Raw genomic sequence first — 18863 nt, forward strand, 5'->3', positions numbered from 1 at the left:
ATCATCCCAGTTTGCTCATGTTCCCACCTTAGTTCAATCTCCTCCATAATCTCTTTTGTGTGTCACCCACCCTGCTTCCTGCTCCTTCCTGCACCTCCTCTACATATCAGCTCCCCCTCCCTTCACTTCTTTTTTAAATTTCTCTTCCCTAGCTCCTGTTTTTCTCCTTCTCCAATACTTTCTCCCCATCCTCCCTCCTTCTCCCTTCCCTCCACCTCACGAGTATGGTGTGCCCTAATTCCCCTCCTCCCCCTCTTTCCTCACTCTTCTCACTGTCTGTGCCCCCTGCCTGATTTTTTTTGTTTCTCCTCCTCCTTACTCCTCATTTTCTCTTCCTCTGCCTCCCTCCTTACTCCCACATCCATTTCCTTTGCCTCCTCTGTTGTCCTCCCCTCCTCTATATTTCGCCCCCTCCCTCCTCTGCTCTTCCACATTCCCCTTCACTTTCTTTTTCTAGTAATAATTCCTCTGCTCTGTCTCTCGTGCCTCCCTCCTCCTCTTCCTCATCCTTCCTCCTGTTCCTCTGCCTCCTTCCTGTCTCTTTCTCTGGCTACTTATCTGTCCCCCTCTTTCTGTCTTCCTCACATGTCGCTTTTGATTTCAACAGTGTGTGTGCGTACGTGCAAATTCTTCCCTTCCCCTCCCCCTACCCTCCCCCTCTGGTGACACAGTAAAAGCAGCTTCGCTTCACTCACCTCCAGCCCCCTCCTTCTTCTCTCCTCTTCCTCTCTCTTCCTCATCCTCTCTCTCTCATGCCTCATTTTCACCCCTGCCACCTCCTCTCCCCTCGCCTCCTTCCCTCCTCTCCTCTCATTAGTCAGTGTCCATGAAACTCACCATTCCACTGTTTCTCCTCTTGCTCACTCCTCCAGTCCCTAACACATCCTCGCTGATGAACAACTGCTACATCTCTTCCCACATCCCTTCACCTCCCTGCACTCCTTCACCCCCTCCTCTTCTTATCTCTGTCCACCTTCCCTGTCCTTCTCTCTATTTGTCCCTTTGTCTTTCTGTCTCCCTTTCCTTCCCCACTCTCTCTCTCGCTCTGTTTCCCTTCGATCTCTCAGAAGTGAGTGTCCCTCCCACTCTTGCTCACTCTTGTTTCCACTTCTTTCCTCACCCCCTCCCTCCCATCTCTCTCCACCTGTCTCATTTCTTCTTCTTCCTCTTCTTCTTCTTGCCTGTCTGTCTGCTCTTCTCACTAAATGTCTATCTCCTCTGCTGTCTCCCTTCCCCTGCCTCTCCCTTCCTCCCTTACACCTCACTCTGACTCCCATCCATCCATCCATCCTTCCTCTGACTCTCTCTGTTATCTCAGGAGATGCAGGAGCTAGAATCAGATGTGATAGAATGAACTCTTCCTTCTGAAACAATTAACATGTTTGTCTATATGTCAGGTATACTGCAATACTCACCTCAACTGAAGCAGAGTGAAATGTTCCTTTAGCCATTGCCAGCTCATTATCATATGATTATGTGCAGGGAGGACATCATCACTGAAGTCATCACTCTATGACTCACATGACTCATTATAGTCTGACAGGAATCTTTGTGACGTAAATAGATCATTGGATGTAAATTCAAACAGATATTATGCAAGGATGTAAAAGACAATATGTCAACTAAGCTTTTAAGTAACCTGCTATGTCACTGGATGTATAAAAGTTCATAAACTGACTCAGATTTTCAGCCTTTTTGCTAAATGTATGTCTCCAAGGTCAAGGCCCAAAAAATAACCTTGGAGGAAAACTGTACCTCTTTCCTGATGACTTGAAGAAGTGTGGGAAAAGAGGCTAAATTGATCAATCAATTTTTAAAAGACTAAGTGAGACAGAAGTTGTCTCATGGCGCTTGGTTTTGGAGTCTGGATTCGATATAATAATATTCATCTCACAGAAGAAATTCAGGAACAGATTCAATATGTACGGTAGCCAACAAGGGCAAACGCACAGCAGGAGCCCAAATGCTTGACATTAGCAGAAATTTGCTGGAAATTCAACCGAAAAATAAATGAAAAAAAAAGGGTGCAGAAAGCTGTAAAACTGAATCAACAGCAAAAATGCTGCTAGTACAACAAACAATACAAAGTCAAAACCAGATATAACCGGCTGAAGAAACTTAGTCAACAATAGTAGTGCTCCAGGCCTGTTGAGGCACTCAGCAAAGTGGTTTATCATTCACTGGAGAGAGTGGGGGAGACCAGGCAGACCTTATAATGAGAGACGCTGCCAGAGCAGAGTGTCTCTGAGGGCTGGGCATGAGTCTATGACCATAGACTGTATAATTAATGGACGTAGTATCTGTGACTTCCCCCAACTGTTTCTGAAGCGCTGTTTTGAAGCCAATCGTCGGTGGGGACATATTGGAAATGCTGAACTCAACCTAACTGCTGTCGGGCTAGTGTGAGGTAAAGAGGCGGGCTTTGAACCTCCTCGCCAACAGCTCCAGTGTTCCCACATGTCAGTCAAGTCAGCTTTGCCTCTCATAATGGAAAACTCGTAATCTTAATATCTTTGAAGTTGCCGCGTTCTGAAAAAAATTCACCCCCCATACAGTGTGTGCTCAGAGAAATGAGCTATCCAGACTACACTCGTTTTTTTTACCAGGCTGTAAACATGTTTATTTCTGCTGTAAAGATCGGCTTTTTTGAATTGGTGTGTACGTGGTTTTTGGTACTTCCAGAGCCAGCCTCAAGCGGACACTAGAGAAACTGCAGTTTTTAACACTTCTGCATCGGCTTCAATTCTCGCAGCTGGAGGTTGCCGCTTGTTTATGACATAAACATAAAACACACTTGACTTTCATTGAGTAATAGTTTGTGATGGACAGAAAGCTTTCTATGTTCATCACTGTCTAGTGAAGGTTAAGTTAAGGAAGGATTGGGTCTCTGGTTCAGCTTTAGCTGTGTTGGTTGAGGGCAGGCACCCCAATTGATTTGATTCCCAATCCTGTTTGGAGCATGTCATCTGTCACTGTCCCGTCCCATGTTTTCTGCCTCTCTTCATTTTTCACTATCAAATAATGGCAAAAAGCATTAAAATCACCTAAAAGGAGAAAAGGGTATGCTAGGTTTCCACGTTAGCTTGCAGCACGTTTGCTGTTCATACAGTTATTTCAGCTCTCTGCATCCTGTTTCTTCATTTGCAGTTGTTTCTATCATTGCTTTTTTTTCTTTGGCATGTGGTTTTGAATTTGCATCATTGCTAAATCTGCAGCACAGTGCTATGGTATCATTTTGGCTGTTGTAGCATTATTGCCCTTGTTTGACTCCATGTTTCTGAAAAAAAATACACTAAATGTGTTTGGCAGTAGATAAGCAGAAGGAAGAAACACACAAACAACAGGTCCATCATTCATTTTGGAAACATGTTGTGCTTCAGGAGCATGATTTTTTTCCTTGCACCGCAAGGATGGCCAATGACACATTCACCTGATGGTGGCACTAAACAGGAGCTTGATACCCTGATAACGGCATTTCTTCCATTTTCTTAGTTTCAGGGTATAGTTCCTTATTCCTTGGACAACGGGGTTGGAACAGACTATGATTTGACCCTAGATGCAAAAGGAAGGTAAGGAAAAATAAATTATTAATAAAGTAACCATTAAAGGATCAAATATCAAACATGCAGAGCTGATTTAATGAACATCAGGCAAAGAGTGGTGGATACATTTAAACTGCCTGCATAAATCTGCATCCGTTCTAGACTGAGATCCTCATATTCCCCCTGCTGGGGAAAAATCTCCCAAATTGATTCATGTTGCACCCAGAAGTGTAATGTCATGGTGAGGAAACCTATCATACATTTACTCACACCATGAACATAAGATTTTTAAATAAGGTCGAAATCCCCCACATGACATCCAGACTGCTGTAGTGGAGCTGATGCAGTACTGGCCTTCAAATGTGGAAGCTATCGGGCTGCTTACATAGATTAAACACTAACATTCATACATCACCTGCTGTGAATGTACAGACCTGAAAGTACAACTGCAGCAGACAGATAACAGACGTTAGCAGGCAGTGTGTGGACTTACTGCACAACCATTGTACCTCAGCAGACAAGCCCTGTCAGGAGGATGTCCAGTCTACGTGTTGTATTTCTATGCTGCAGGCTTTGCCGTGTTGAGAGAGGCCTCATCTTCATCCACCACTCTCCTCTTCCCCTTTCCACACTGCATCTGTTGATTCCCTCTCTCATCCTCCTCCCCTCACTTCTCTGCTCTCTCCCTCCTTACATCTTTTCTCATCTTTCTCCTCATCCTCTTTCTTTCCTGTCTCTTAATTATTATATGCCTCCATTGTTATTTCCTCTCCATCTCCTCCTCTCTATCAAATCCGTCTATCTTTAGGCTGCAAAAGAGTATTAGATGTATATGTTTGTGTGTGTTTGTGTGTGTGTGTGTGTGTGTGTGTGTGTGTGTGTGTGTGTGTGTGTGTGTGTGTGTGTGTGAGTGTGTGTGTGCGCTGTTATATGTGTGGGTGGAGGTTGCAGGGGGCCAGCTTGAATTTCATTATCCTCCCCTGCAAGCACGCCGGAGAGAGCACACAGAAAGTCTTAAATACTTGAATATTTACTGACTGAGGGAAATATGTGGATCATAATGCAAAAATGGGCTGATAAATTTATGTTTGTCTCGCCTTCAGGAAAAGCAGACAGAGAGACTTCAATGAGCATCAGGCCTCGGAACAGACTCTCAGCGCCTCCCCGCGCCCCCTACTGACACATGAAATAAATAGTTTTTCTACAGACAGCCGGGAGACAGATTCCCTGAAGACAAAAGACTGTAGGCGGGGTTTAGAGACTGGGCCATCTGCGTGCTGGGGAGGGCTGCTGCTGCTGCTGCTGTGTGTGTGTGTGCGTGTGTGTGTGTGTGACAGAGAGGGAGACAGAGTGAACCCCCCCTTACAAGGCCTTTATTTGCATTATGGAAAATTGGGTAGGCTTGTGAAGGTGGCCATCTCATATCCCATAAACCAGAGCTCCCAGGCAGTCAGAATCTCAACCCTTTGCTTTTCTATTCTTCCATCTTAAAGTCAAATCAACATGTTGACAATGACTAAAAATGCTTACTCCTCTTTTGCACAAAAAGAGACACAATAAAGACCTGACCATAAAGCTGTATTATTTTGCCTGGAAATCTATTTCATGATTGTCATCATGTTTTATTTTTGTTTGCCAAAAGAAAGAAACCCACTTTTATTCTACTTCGTCACATTTCTCATTTTAGGTTCACTTACACCAGAATTGTGCAGAAGGCAAACTATTGAAAACTCCCGTAACTTAAAAGATAAAGACTAACTGGGATTCTGGAGTTGTTCTGGCACCAACTACACCCAACACTAAAAGGACTGATACACTCCTCTTGATTTAACGGTGAGGTGGTCACCTCTTGTCTTAACTTCTTACACCTCCTGTTGAAAATCATGCTTAGGAGCAGTGCTCATCAAACGGGGAAAAGTCATGACGTACCAAATTGTTAAAACATCTTTCCAACCCCTTCACATTCTCATTGGATCTGCGAGATGCTGTATAATTTGAAGCTTGAGAGGCTTAGGTTTACACTAAAAGGCTTGGTGAAATCATTTCATGTCACTTGGGATCCCTTTTTGAATTATATACATTCTCTAGATTTCTCCACGGAGTTGGAGGACTGATATGTGCAATCTTAACTTACTCTTTGTTATCTATTTTATCTAATACGGCTATTGTACCTTAATACTATTTTCTCCCACTTATTTATTATCATTATTATTTTATTTTATTTTATTTGTTATTTATTTATTTATGTGTGTATTTTCTATTATTACTGTTATTTTTTGTAATTGTTGAATGACCTTGTAATGGGTGGTGGGTGGGGAAGGGTGTTGACATTTAGATGTGACAACTGATGTCTATTCTATATTTTTGTACCTTATGTTGTATATCACACTGTCTGTCTAAAATGTTGAAAATTGTCTACAAATAAAGTTTGAATAAACCTAAAACATCTTTCCAACCCAAACATGGTCAAGGCAGATGGCTGTCTAACATGAGTCTGGTTCTGCTCAAGGTTTCTGCCTGTTAAAAGTTGCCGCTGTAAGTAGCTAAATGCTGTAAAGAGATGTACTTATGGTGGATTAAGATGAGATAAGATCGTCTTGTCAGTAAGAGGGGACTGGATTTGATCCAGTCTTGATGTTGGTTCTTGGTCTAGACCTGCTCTGTTTGTAAAGTTTCAAGAGATAACATTTATTGTGATTTGGCGGTATACAAATAAAGATTGATGAAAACAATGTTATATTAACAAGAATTAAAGATGGCCCCCATGACGTTTAATGAAATGTAAGGACAGTTGAAAAAGAAAAATAATATCGGCACAGATAAGAGCTGAGGGTTATAATCTTAAGCCGAAAAATCAGATGGAATTATTTTAAATAAATTCAACAAATTTGTCAGTAATGTTAAATTTTTTTAAATCTACAAATATAAGATGCCATGATTGTGATGCAGCCTCCACTCCGAGAAATATGACAGCATTGCTACATAAATTACCTGGAATATTTTTTTGTTCCTGTACACCCTGGTAACTTATTTTTTTAAGTTATATTTTTGGGCATTTGTTTTTGCCTTTATTTGAAAGGATGGCTGAAGAGAGGCAGGTAATGTGGGGAGCAGAGAGTGGAAGGAAAAATGCAAATGTATCCTTTTTCTCCTTGAATCCCTCTGTGGTTTTACAATAACACCAAGAGGGCCTTATTTGGTCTCTTTTCTTGCTCAATGAAAGAATATGAAGCTGTATATCTTCAAACTTTGGAGGTAAATTAAATGTCACAGTTTTATAATGTACCACCCTGTTTCAGTTTGTTTGTAAGAGCTGGCATTAATGCTGAAAGGAAGTTGTGGCAGCTCATCTTGATCCTGTTTGGGGCTTAATTTTGAGAGGGGTCCAGCTGCAGACCTCCACAGCCAAGACCCTACCTCTTCAGACCTCCCCAGTGAAGCACCTCCACAGTCAGGTCCGGAAGTGATATAAGTTCCACCACATCCACAATACTCTCATGTCAGCTGTTGTGATGCTGCATTCAGGAAACAAGTGGAATATAGGACAAGATTGATTATCAAACTTTTTAAATTTGAAACAAATCAATTCTCCCAAATACATTTCCATTCCATGTGATTATAGAGTTTTCACAGACTTTCAGAGAAAAAAAACATCCTCAATATAACTTCCACCACATCCACACTTTTCTGATGCCAGCTATTGTGATGCTGCATTCAGGACACAAATATGATAATATCAGAATTCTGGCTTTGACCTCAGAATTCCGGCTTTGATCTGAGAGTTCTAGCTTTGATCTGAGAGTTCTAGCTTTGATCTGAGAGTTCTAGCTTTGATCTGAGAATTCTAGCTTTGATCTGAGAGTTCTAGCTTTGATCTGAGAGTTCTAGCTTTGATCTGAGAATTCTAGCTTTGATCTGAGAGTTCTAGCTTTGATCTGAGAATTCTAGCTTTGATCTGTGAATTCTAGCTTTGATCTGAGAATTCTGTCTTTGATAAAAGAATTCAGGCTTTGATGTGAGAATTCCGTCTTTGTTCTCAGAATCCCGGTTTTGTTCTCAGAATTCTGGCTTTGATTTAAGAGTAAAAAAAACCCCATCCTCCTACATATTAATGTCATCACATCTGTGGTCTGTCATTTCAAATTCAAGCAGAGCTCTGAACAAACAATACAGTAAAGGACATTTGTTAATAGCAAGTGTTATTATTTTGTTATTGTTTATATCTTTGTTCTTTTTAGGGGGTTTAATAAGGAACAAAGCTCAAAGTTCAAATTCACATTGTTTTTAACTGACACAACTCAGCTGTGTCTGAAACATACAGTCCAGCATGTAGAGGCTGAGTGAATGTGGTCTGGACTCTGTGGAGGAGAGTCATGGTTTTAGAGATGCTGTAGAAGGACAGAATACCTGCTCTGTGATCCAGGTACACTCCTACTCTGGAGGACTGAGGACCTGAAACAGGTGTGCTGACATTGTTGTACCAAAAGTTGTAACTGTTGGTGTCACAATCTAAAGCCCAAGATTTGTCATTGAGTCCAAATCCACATTCATTAGCGCTCCCTGCTCTGCTAATATTCTTGTATGCGACTGCTACAGACAGTCCTCCTCTCCGCTCCACCTCCCAGTAACAACGGCCAGGTAGACTCTCTCTACTCAGGACCTGACGAGGATCATTGAATCTGTCTGGGTGACTAGAATAAGACTGATGTTGATCCATTAATGTTGCTTTTCTGTCCCCATCAGATAATAACAGCCGTGTGTATGCTGTGTTTGGATCCAGTGTGATGTCACATGAATATTTTAAGAACTCATCTCTGGTCTTGGGCTCTGGTTCTGGTCTTGGTTGTGACAGTAAAACATCCACTTCAGTCACTGTCTGTGAGATGTTTGTCCATTCCTCTCTCAGAACATCCTGTAGTTTATCTCTGACTCCTGACACAGCTGCTTTCACATCCTCAAAGTACCTCAGAGGACGGATCTTGATGCCGGATGAGTGTGTGGATTTACTGAGTACTGACAGTGAGGAGTAGTTGTGTAGAAACTGGTTGTGGTCCTCTGTCTGTGACATATTCTGCAGCTCGGCGTCTCTCCTCTTCAGCTCAGTGATCTCCTGCTCCAGCTTCTCCTGAAGCTCTATGACTCGAATCACTTCAGTTTCTTGCTGGGATCGGATCTGCTGCTTCACATCAGAGCGTCTTTTCTCCATGAGAAAGATCAGCTCGGTGAACATCTCCTCACTGTGCTCCACTGCTTTATCAGCAGAACCATTTATAGCCTCCACCTCCTGTTGAAGCAGCTTCCCATCTTTCTCTCTGTCCTGGATTCTCTGCTGGATGTTTAGTCGACTCCCCTCGAGCTCTCTCTGCCTCTCAGTCCTTTCTGCTGCAGCTGAGACCGTGTCGTGGCCTTTATGTTCGTCCACAGAGCAGAGATAACAGATAGACTGCTGATCAGTACGACAGAACATCTTCATCACCTCATCATGACGAGAGCAGACGTTCTCCGGGAGCTTCTTGGAGGGCTCCACCAGTTTATGTTTTTTATAGGCCGGTAATTCAAAATGAGGCTGAAGGTGTTTGTCACAAAAACAGATCAGACACTGCAGACAGGACTTACTGGCTCTCAGTTTCCTCCCGGTGCAGACGTCACAGGCCACATCCTCAGGTCCAGCATAGCAGTGATCAGCAGGAGCAGCTTGGAGTCCAGTCTTCTTCAGCTCCTCCACTAAATCTGCTAACATGATGTTTTTCCCCAGGTCAGGCCTTTGTGTGAAGGTCTTCCTACACTGAGGGCAGCTGTAGTCTCTCTTCTCATCCTCTTTATCCCAGTGGGCTTTAATACACTGCATGCAGTAGCTGTGTCCACAGGAAACAGTCACCGGATCCTTCAGTAGTTCCAGACAGATGGGACAAGAGAAGGTTTCTCGGTCCGGCTGAACTCCTTTCTGTGCCATTTCAACTCTCAGTAACAACACCTGTCTGAGTTTCACTTCCTGATAAGAAACTAGTTTGAGCTCTGATCTACAAGTCATGTGTCTGAGCTCTGATCTACAAGTCATGTGTCTGAGCTCTGAATGTCATCTCTTGTTGGTTCCACCCATCTTCAAACTGTAGATCTAAAGGGGAGGGAACCAAGAGGTATTTGCTCAGAGTGGGGCTGGCTGTGTTTGAGAACAGGAAGAGGGAGGGGTTATCCAGCTCTGATTCAGGAAGAGGAGGAGTGCTTTGAGAGAGTTTGTTTGTTGTTTCAAACAGAGCTCTTCTCTTTTTCAAACACTTGTCATTTCAGATTATAGGAGATAAACTCTTTTTAGAACAGACGCTTTGGAGATTGACTTTGTTGTCAGAGAGATCTCTTTCAATCTATCACCTATTTCACTTCTTTCACCTCTTTGTTCTTTTGTCAAGCTGTACTTGATTTGAAAATTTCATCCTGTAAGTGTAGCACAGATATTTGAGATCATGTCTGATCCTCATAAAGGCTTTCATTTACAGTTTTTCTCAGTTGCTTTGGTACATTTCTCAAATCATCCTCAGCATTTGCAAGTTACACCTTAGTGTTTGTGGGATATTGATTGCAAGAGACTGGACAAGATTCACATTTACGCTTTTACTGTTTGTACTTTAATTTGTTTTGCCTCCCAACTCCACCACCACGCAGCCTCACTCCTCTTCCTCTTCTTCTTCTCTCTGGCTGTTGACCCAGTCCAATTCCTTGTCCTTCCATTGTCAGACATTGTAACATTGTGTTGTGCCCCGGCTATATATACACTTGCCAGTTGATGGTTCATGAGATGCACCTTTGAGCTATTTCAGAAAACTGGTTGATCATTGGTTGGTCTAATACTTCACATACAGTATTTCCCTTCGTTAGAGAAAGTCAAGATTCACATGCGAGCAATTTACCAATTCAGGACAGATTTAGAAAACAAGTCTGATGTAAATGTACAGAAATGTGACTGATATATTCTGACAACATGTTCAACCATTTGGCGTGTGAAGACTTATGCGATGAAATAATGCCTAAATGCTGTGGAGGATGGGACTTTTCAACAGAGATCCATTATAATACATTTTGATCAACATGACATAAAGAATTGATAATGTAGGAAACAGCAGAGAATTGCACATAATCATTTGCATGGATGTACCATAGCATTTGCAACTTGTTCAAAGAAACAAGAAACCGTTTTTTTGATGTGCACAAGTGACACAATGATTTGAAGATTGAACATGTAGTTTTGAGAATTTCAACTCTGATCTGAGAAATGAACCAAAACTGTAATCTCGGTTGGTCCAGATGACAGTGAAGATCCACCAGATGGCAGCGTGTTCACAGCAGATGCTGCCCTTTGTGGTGAGAGAGGCAGGTCAATAAATCATCTTTACACACCCTAACATTTTGTTTTTCTGCACTTTGGTGCATAAATCAATAAAAGTGATCATAAAGTGCGTATTGGACGACATGTAATAGTACCCTGATTTATTCTGCTGTAACTTTGAGAGGGAGATATCAGTCAAACATGTTTGAACCCCTGATATAAAACACATCCCTGAGACACACTGTGTTTTCTTCAGGAGTTGGAGGAGACCAAACACGGAGCACAAAGAGAGTACATGTTGGACTTATATTTATTTGATGAACACAAACATGACTCCACCTGAATGATACTGCTGCTTTAAAATCAAGCAGCTGTTTGAATACAGGAACAAAGTTGATTTAATTTTTAGAACTTGTCAGTGTTGTTTCACACCTTGCTTCTGCTGCCACCCAGTGGCTTCAAAAACGTACTGCAGGCCTGAGTTCTGCTTTGGGCATGGATTGTTTTAGATTTTAGATCATCATAGATCTATCTATCTATCTATCTATCTATCTATCTATCTATCTATCTATCTATCTATCTATCTATCTATCTATCTATGGCCAATCAAAGCGGGTGCATTCAAAAGTTCTCCCGCTAACCTCGCCCCACCTTGTGGCGCTACCTGGTATTGCAGAAGTATCACAATTACATTCTGACTGTTACAATGCACTCTAATTTTAAAATGTGATGCAAAATACAAAGTGGAGAGTTCAGAACTCACACTGCTCCTTGTACTTCTTTGAAAGCTATGACTGCTGTGTTGTCTTCCTTCTCCAAAAGAGCACGTATAAGTGAAATAAGCAGTACAGTTTATTCTGACACTGGCTATGTGCTGCTTAAGTTTCTAAAGAAAACCCTGCACAGGAGCCAGAACTATAATGTGAAGAGCAAGTGTAAAGGAGATGATAGATTTCACAGTGCCCCCTGCTGGTAATGCTGAGCACCTACTTCAAGGATTTCAACAAGCAATGGGCCTTCATCCTCATAATCAGTCTGAAACACAGTTCTTATGTATTACTCAGTTTAAGTTTGATAGGATCGTTTCAGTGACATTGATATTTTATAATTGATCCAATCAGCTCTCAATCTGAAGGTTGGCGGTTCGATCCCAGCTCCTGCAGTCACATGCCGAAGTCTCCTTGGGCAAGACACTGAACCCCAAATTGCTCCTGCTGTTGTTCAGTGGTGTGTGAATGTGTATGAATGCGATTAGCTGATGGTCCCTTAATGCAGAGCAGCCTATGCTACGGTCAGAGTGGGCAGAAAGATGAGAAAAGAGCTGTAAGTACAAGTCCATGAAACATTTACAATTTTTAACATGAACACAGAACAAACTGTTGTCATAAAGAGATTTAGACAGTCTAACATTAGTCTGGTTCTGCTTGAGGTTCCTGCCTGTTAAAGGAAGTTTTTCTTTGCCGCTGTAACTAGCTAAATACTGAGAGGTGCAATGTGGATTGTTTGTTGTGATTTGGCGCAGTTCAAACAAAGATTGATTGATTGATTGATATATCAGTGTTTATTTTGATTCACACAATCTCAGACAATATACTACGTGGTTTACTAATATTTTAACCCCATTTATATGTTTGTGGGATGGCAAAATATTACAACTTATATTATACTGCACTTCTAGACAAAAACCATCATCCACTAGAACCACAAAGAGAAACATTAGGTGGTTTAAGTGTCAGCAGAAACAGACATGTTATAAGATTTGCAAAAATAGAACTTATGAAATATTTGAAGTATGTCTCCCATTAAATTTAAAGTGCACATATTGAAGAGACTGGAGGATGTGCAATTGGTTTCCATACTCTTACACTAATAAGAAAGTGGATTCAAATCAGGAAAAAAACAAGGTCACTTTTCAACCAACGTTCAACACTGCGTCTGTAATCTGGGGGTCATTTTTGATTCAGAGCTCCATATCAACACCCACATAACCAAAGTCACTTAGTCCTGCTTTCTCCAGATTAGGAATATTGCAAAACTCCAACACTTCCTCTCACTCAGACCTCCAAAATGTAATTCTTCATCTCATCACGTCTGGACTATTGCAATTCCCTGTTTTCTGGTATTAGTCAGAAAATCCATTTCTTGCCTACAGCTCTTACAAAACTCAGCAGCCAGACTACCAACCAACACCAAGAGACCAGACCATATTACCCCCATTCTCACATCCCTGCTCTGGCTACTGGTTAGATACAGGATGATTTTAAACTTAACTCAGAACTTTTAAAGCTCCACATAGACTTGCACCATCATAGGTTTACTAACACCCTATGAGCCCAATCGCTGCCATCAGTCCTCAGGTAGATGTCTCTTATCTGTTCCATCAGCCCGCCTTGTCACCAGAGTTTCTGGGATCCTATCTCAACCCTCTTCCCCTGACCCCCATGACTTACTTTAACCCTCCCTGTCCCATTGGAAGTTACTAACCATAGACCTTTCTGGAGTCCCTGAGCTCCCTTGTCTCGTAGGTTCCTCTGAGTCGCTGCTGTAGACGTCTCCCTGCTATGGATGTTCCAGATTTCAGCTGCTTCAGACATGCTGGACTCCAGCGGCAACAGCTACTACTACTATCCATGGCATCACTGTCATCACTCTCTCTCTCTTATTCTCTTCTATCCCTCCTTCCAACTCCAACTCGGTCGAGGCAAATGGCTGTCTAACATGAGTCTGGTTCTGTCAATAAGAGGGGGCTGGATCGTATCCTGTCCTGATTTTGGTCTTTGTTAATAATTTAACATAAAGTAACGTAAAGTACGGTCTAAACCGGCTTTGTTTGTAAAAGCGTCTTGAGATAACATTTGTTGGAATTTGGCGCTATGCAAATAAAGATTGATTGATTGAGGGTGTTTTTGTTGGGGCCCTGCAGCTATGGAACTCCTTACCTGAGGAAGTGAGGTCAGCTGAATCAATACCTTCTTTTATAGAAAGGCCCTTTTAGAGTACATTTTCTGATTGCCTGTTTTTAATTATTATTAACTTAGATTTTAATTTGTTTTATTGTGAATCCTGTTTTACAGTTTTATTGGCTCAACTGTTTTACTTATTTTAATTCCAGCACAAGCTGATTGTATTGTATCCTGCACTTTTAACATCTCAGGTCCTGCAACTAATGTTTTTCCATGCTTTTAATGTTGTTTTTAATCTGCCGGTGTACAATTGTACCCAGACACTGTATACACAAATGGACATAGTATCCGTGATGTCACCCATCTGTTCCTGAGTGCTGTTTTGAAGCTGATCGTCATATTGGAAATGCTGAACACAACCAAACTTTTTCACAGCTCATGTGAGGTAAAGAGGCAGGCCTTTAGCCTTTTCACTAAAAGCTACAATGTTCCCGCCTGTCAGTCAAGTCCGGCATATCCATTTATGGGCAAAACTCATGAGTTTAATACAAGCCGCAACCTTCGGCCTAAAAATATGAGTCCAATGCGGAAGTGTTAAAAGCTGCAGTTCATTGAGGATCCGCTTGAGGCTGGCTCTGGAAGTACCAGAAGTCACATACACATGAATGGGAAAAAGCTGATCTTTACAGCAGAAATAAACATGTTTACAGCCTGGTACAAAAGATGAGTGTAGTCTGGATAGCTCATTTCTCGATGTGCTCTCACTGTGAGGGGGGGGGAATTTTTTTAGAAGGCGGCAATTTCGAAGATACTGAGATTACGAGTCTTCCAATGAGAGGCACAGCTGCCTGCGGGAACCCTATGCGGGAACACTGTAGCTGTTGGCTAGGAGGCTCAAACTCCGCCTCTTTATGTCACACTGGCTCGACAGCAGCAATATGGCTGCTGCCGACGATTGGTCTCAAAACAGCACTTCAGAAACAGATGGGTGACGTCCTGGATACTACGTCCATATTTTATAGTCTATGGTTTAATACCTTTGAAAATAGAGCGTTATAAAAAAAAATGCACCCCCGTACAGTGTGTGCTGATAGTGAAATGAGCTACTCAGACCTAAACCGCTGTTTGTACCAGGCTGTAAACATGTTTGTTAATGCTGTAAAGATCGTCTTTTTTGAATTGGTGTGTATGTGGTTTCTGGTTTAACTGCAGCCAACCTCAAGCGGACGCTCCATGACCTGCAGTTTTTAGCACTTCTGTATTGGCTTCATATTTTGAGACTGGAGGTTTCTGCTTGTTTGTATAAAATATATTACTATTATTTATATGAGAGAAAGGGTTGGAAAAGCTTTAATGAATTACAAAGGCACACTATCATTATATCATTGTTTTTATTACTATCATTGTAATTTTTCATCATTTTGTCTTTACACAAAAAAACAAACAAATAATACATTTTTCAGGAGTTGATCACCCTCCCAACCCCAAACCCACCACTACAGTTACAGTTTGCTCAAAACACATTTAAAATCAATGTAAATTACAGCAATGTAAAACAAAAAAAATGTAAAATAAAATCAACCCTGAAAGAGATAATATAACAGCAACAGCCAGAATAATTAGAATCCAATACCCAGCACCTTAATACAATGATCAACTTTGAAAGAAAACTCTGACGTATTAAAAACTGAAAGAAATAATAAAACGACAGTGTGTCATTGTGATAGAAAGAAAAGTGTTAAGTTAGGAACAACCAGCTGATGGGACTCCACATAGTCCCCATCGCCCCCCTTTTTCTTTCAAACCCCAAAGAGAGAGTGTGTGTGTTTGTGTTTTCTTCTTGGAGCTTTAACGCAAAGAGACAGGAAGTTGCTTTATGTGGTCTGAAAAGTGAAAATGTGCTCTGATGTGAGAAACGGTTTGATGAAGAAGTGTTTTGTACTTCACTCTCTCTGCTTCAAGCCTTTCAGACCAATAAGGCCTTTGAAAAAAAAAAACGAAAAACAAAAATAAAAACAAAGAAAAATAAGCAAAAGATGAACGAGCATCACCATCATCAACATCATTACATACATCAATAACTCCTGTCTGCAACTGGGGGAGGGGTTGTGTTTAATCTGATACACTACAGGCTGTGTGTGTGTGTGTGTGTGTGTGTGTGTGTGTGTGTGTGTGTGTGTGTGTGTGTGTGTGTGTGTGTGTGTTAAAGGTGCACTACACCAAAAAGGCAGCAATGATATGATCCATCGTGACCCCCTTGCCCACAAAGATCCAAATCTGTACAAGCCCCAAATTTTCAATGACACAAAAATATATTATCAAATCAAAAGTTGAAGAAGAAAATAATTCACCATTCGTTGTCGTCCTCGTCGATTCTTTTTGTGTTTTTTTTTTTCTTTTAGTTTTCCAGTGATTTTTTATAATACACTCACACACACACACTGTTGGTTACATACTCCAAAGACACCTTGTTTGTGTGTTTGCTCTTTGGGAACACGTGTAGCAGAGAGGGGATTGGGGGAGGAAAAAAAAAAAAAGGGGGACAAAAAAAAAGTGTCGGTTCAGTGTTGACATTCTTGTTATGAAGGCATGATGCCAACTGAAGCGAAACCAAGATAGCCAATAAAAAAAATTACAAAAAATAAATCACTTGAGTATTTATGTGCTGACGTATTCAACAAAATGAAACCACAAATTTAATTCTATAAAGAAAGGCAACATAAATCCTGGAACAACCAGTCCACCAACTGTCCGTCCCTCCCCAGTTTCCCCTGTATGCCCCTCTTTTCCAGTGCACAACTCTTTAAAAGCCATAAAAGACAAAGAAACTAAAATTATATTTAAAAAAAAAATCAAGTATGGACTTAAAGTCAAAGTGAAAGCCCGAATAATCAACAATGACATCAAGTCTGACTGGCCTCCTCGGACTTGATGACATGAGGGAAATTAGGAAAAACAAGGGAGTGAAAAGGTGAAAAAAGATGGATGTGTTTGTGCTGAGTTCACTTTAAAATTAGAAAGAGAGGGCGGTGAAGTGTTTTATATGTGTGTGTGTGTGTGTGTGTGTGTGTGTGTTTGTGTTTGTGTGTGTGTAAGGGAAGGTGGAGGAAGGATGGATTAGATGGATCTTTAAAATGTTCATTTCTGGTGGGGAGGGGAGGTTCGGGCAGGTGGGTCCATTAACCAACAGCAGAGTTCGTCCATCCAATGTTCATTTGTGAGTGTGTGTGCGTGTGTTTGGTTGTGTGTATGTGTGTGTGTGTACATGAGACAGTAGGCTTCAGCAACCAAAGTCCTGGCTCAGTTGGAGTCCATTCAGTATTGGAGGAGAACAAGAACAAGTTCAATCAAAACTCCTTTTTGAGTTTTCCAGCAAAATAAGGCTCCAAACTTCCCTCCCAGCACTCGTCAGAGACTCAGAGAGACGGTTTAAAAGAATTTCAGCAATTCCTCTGCTCTTTTTGTCCTCCATCCAACCCCACCTTTACCTTGTGTCCCTTCTACCAGAAAAGATCTGGCAGCAGAACCGTGCAGAAAAAAAAAAAAGAATAAATAGCAGGAAGAAGTGACAGGAGTGGTCAAAGTGATAAAAGTGTGACTTCTAAAAACAGAGATCAGACATGCAGAAGAGTGGAACGTCTAAGTAGAACATGAAAATAAACCCAGCAGGGAAGAGAGAAGACCTCGGTCTATAAGTACTTCACAACTCAGAGGAAATCAACTCAGAGTTTCTAACTGCAGGGCCTCACGAACTGAAGGAACAGAACCTCTAGAAAAGAAACATTTTCTAGTCTCAGAGAACCAATAGCCCTGCTTTAGACCTTTGTCCAGATAACAATCATGTTATTAAAAGTGATCCCACCCTTAGCTTACTTTCTGACCGCCACATTGCCCACACCCTGCTCAAAGCATCATCTTCAACCTAGCTATCACCCTCTTTCTCCTCCCACCTACACCCTTACATCTCATCTCTCCTCGCTGCTCCTGCTCACTCACAGTTTGAGCTCATTGGCAATCTTTGAGGCAATGTTCTTGAAGGCGATGGACGTGCCCGAGATCCGTTTGAAGCGCACGCCGTTGAGGGAGAGCCGAGGCAGCTTGCACACCTCCATCTCCCATTGGACGAAGTCGTCACGCGCTGGGTTTCCCGACACGCACAGCAGCATGTAGCGCTCGCGCAGCTCGTACTCACAGCTGTTGGAGTCGAGCACCTTGCGGATCTCGCGCATCATCTCCATGGGCTCCATGGACGACGTGGTCTTCATGGACCAGGTGAAGCGAAGCGAGCGAGGCTTGGCTGAGTCCTTCTGGGTGGTGATGGCTGGAGGAGTGCCGGTCCCACCTGAGGAAGAGAGAAAAAAGGGTGAAGAGGTGACGGGTGAATAACGTGATATATGGGTGGAACTATGAAGAGAAGTGAACAGAACATTTTATGAGGTAAATAATGAGGGATGACACAAATCAATAAAAGGCTGGTTTATACTTCCATGTCGACCCTACGCAGCAGTGTCAACGCGGACATGAGCACCACATACTCGTGTGTCGATGTGTCCTTGACGTGCAGCCATACTCCGCTGAAACGCTTGAGGGCAATGTGGTCTAGGTTGGTAATTTCCCGCCCCACTACGTTCTCTGTTTACTGCGCGTTATGTTAATCTACAGCTGATACATGTTGCTGTTTATCATACAGACGTGATTACGAGGAACAATAGAGTGGACTCGTCGTCGGAGATGAAATACAAGGCTGATGTGCAGGGATCACGGAAGTGCTGTAAATGCGGGAAATACAATGCAGCCGAGTGGACCAATCACAGGGCTTGGGGTCCGCGTTGAATCGACATGTAGTTTCATTTGGGAGGAGGTGCACGTGCGGTAGGCTCACCGTTGATTCGATGTAGAAGTATAAATCAGGCTTTTTCATCCATCACATGTTAATGATAAGTAGGGTGAAATATTCATCTAGTAGGTTATTTTCATTTCTTCTCCAACAACACCAGAGGTGGTGTTGCTTGTTAATGTCATCAAGAACACAGCTGATGTCATTATCTTTTAGAGTTGGGGATCAATATAACAAGTCCTGTTGAGACCTATGGATAC

At 42.0% G+C, this 18863-nt stretch overlaps 2 protein-coding genes across 40 annotated transcripts in view; both read right to left on the reverse strand.

The window, feature by feature from the left end:
* Positions 1-7092: 7092 nt before the first annotated feature.
* LOC117807087 (tripartite motif-containing protein 16-like) lies at positions 7093-9522 on the reverse strand. Its single transcript, XM_034676143.1, has one exon. It carries the CDS (start codon positions 9493-9495, stop codon positions 7816-7818), a length of 1680 nt encoding a protein of 559 aa, XP_034532034.1. The 5' UTR covers positions 9496-9522; the 3' UTR covers positions 7093-7815.
* A 6590-nt stretch (positions 9523-16112) lies between these two features.
* Positions 16113-18863, reverse strand: part of mark2b (MAP/microtubule affinity-regulating kinase 2b) — a 69559-nt gene continuing 66808 nt past the window's right edge. For all 39 annotated transcript variants that reach the window (XM_034676330.1, XM_034676342.1, XM_034676345.1 and 36 more), the window contains one exon: positions 16113-18108. In XM_034676330.1, the coding sequence (XP_034532221.1) occupies positions 17759-18108 (350 nt within the window). In that variant the 3' untranslated portion in view covers positions 16113-17758. The remainder of the gene's footprint in view (positions 18109-18863) is intronic.

The sequence above is a fragment of the Notolabrus celidotus genome, chromosome 23 (assembly GCF_009762535.1).
Source record: "Notolabrus celidotus isolate fNotCel1 chromosome 23, fNotCel1.pri, whole genome shotgun sequence".
NCBI classification, from domain to species: domain Eukaryota; kingdom Metazoa; phylum Chordata; class Actinopteri; order Labriformes; family Labridae; genus Notolabrus; species Notolabrus celidotus.

Bases quoted from the DNA above. Each gene is read 5' to 3' on its own strand.
- LOC117807087 (XM_034676143.1), bottom strand. From the start codon at position 9,495: ATGGCACAGAAAGGAGTTCAGCCGGACCGAGAAACCTTCTCTTGTCCC.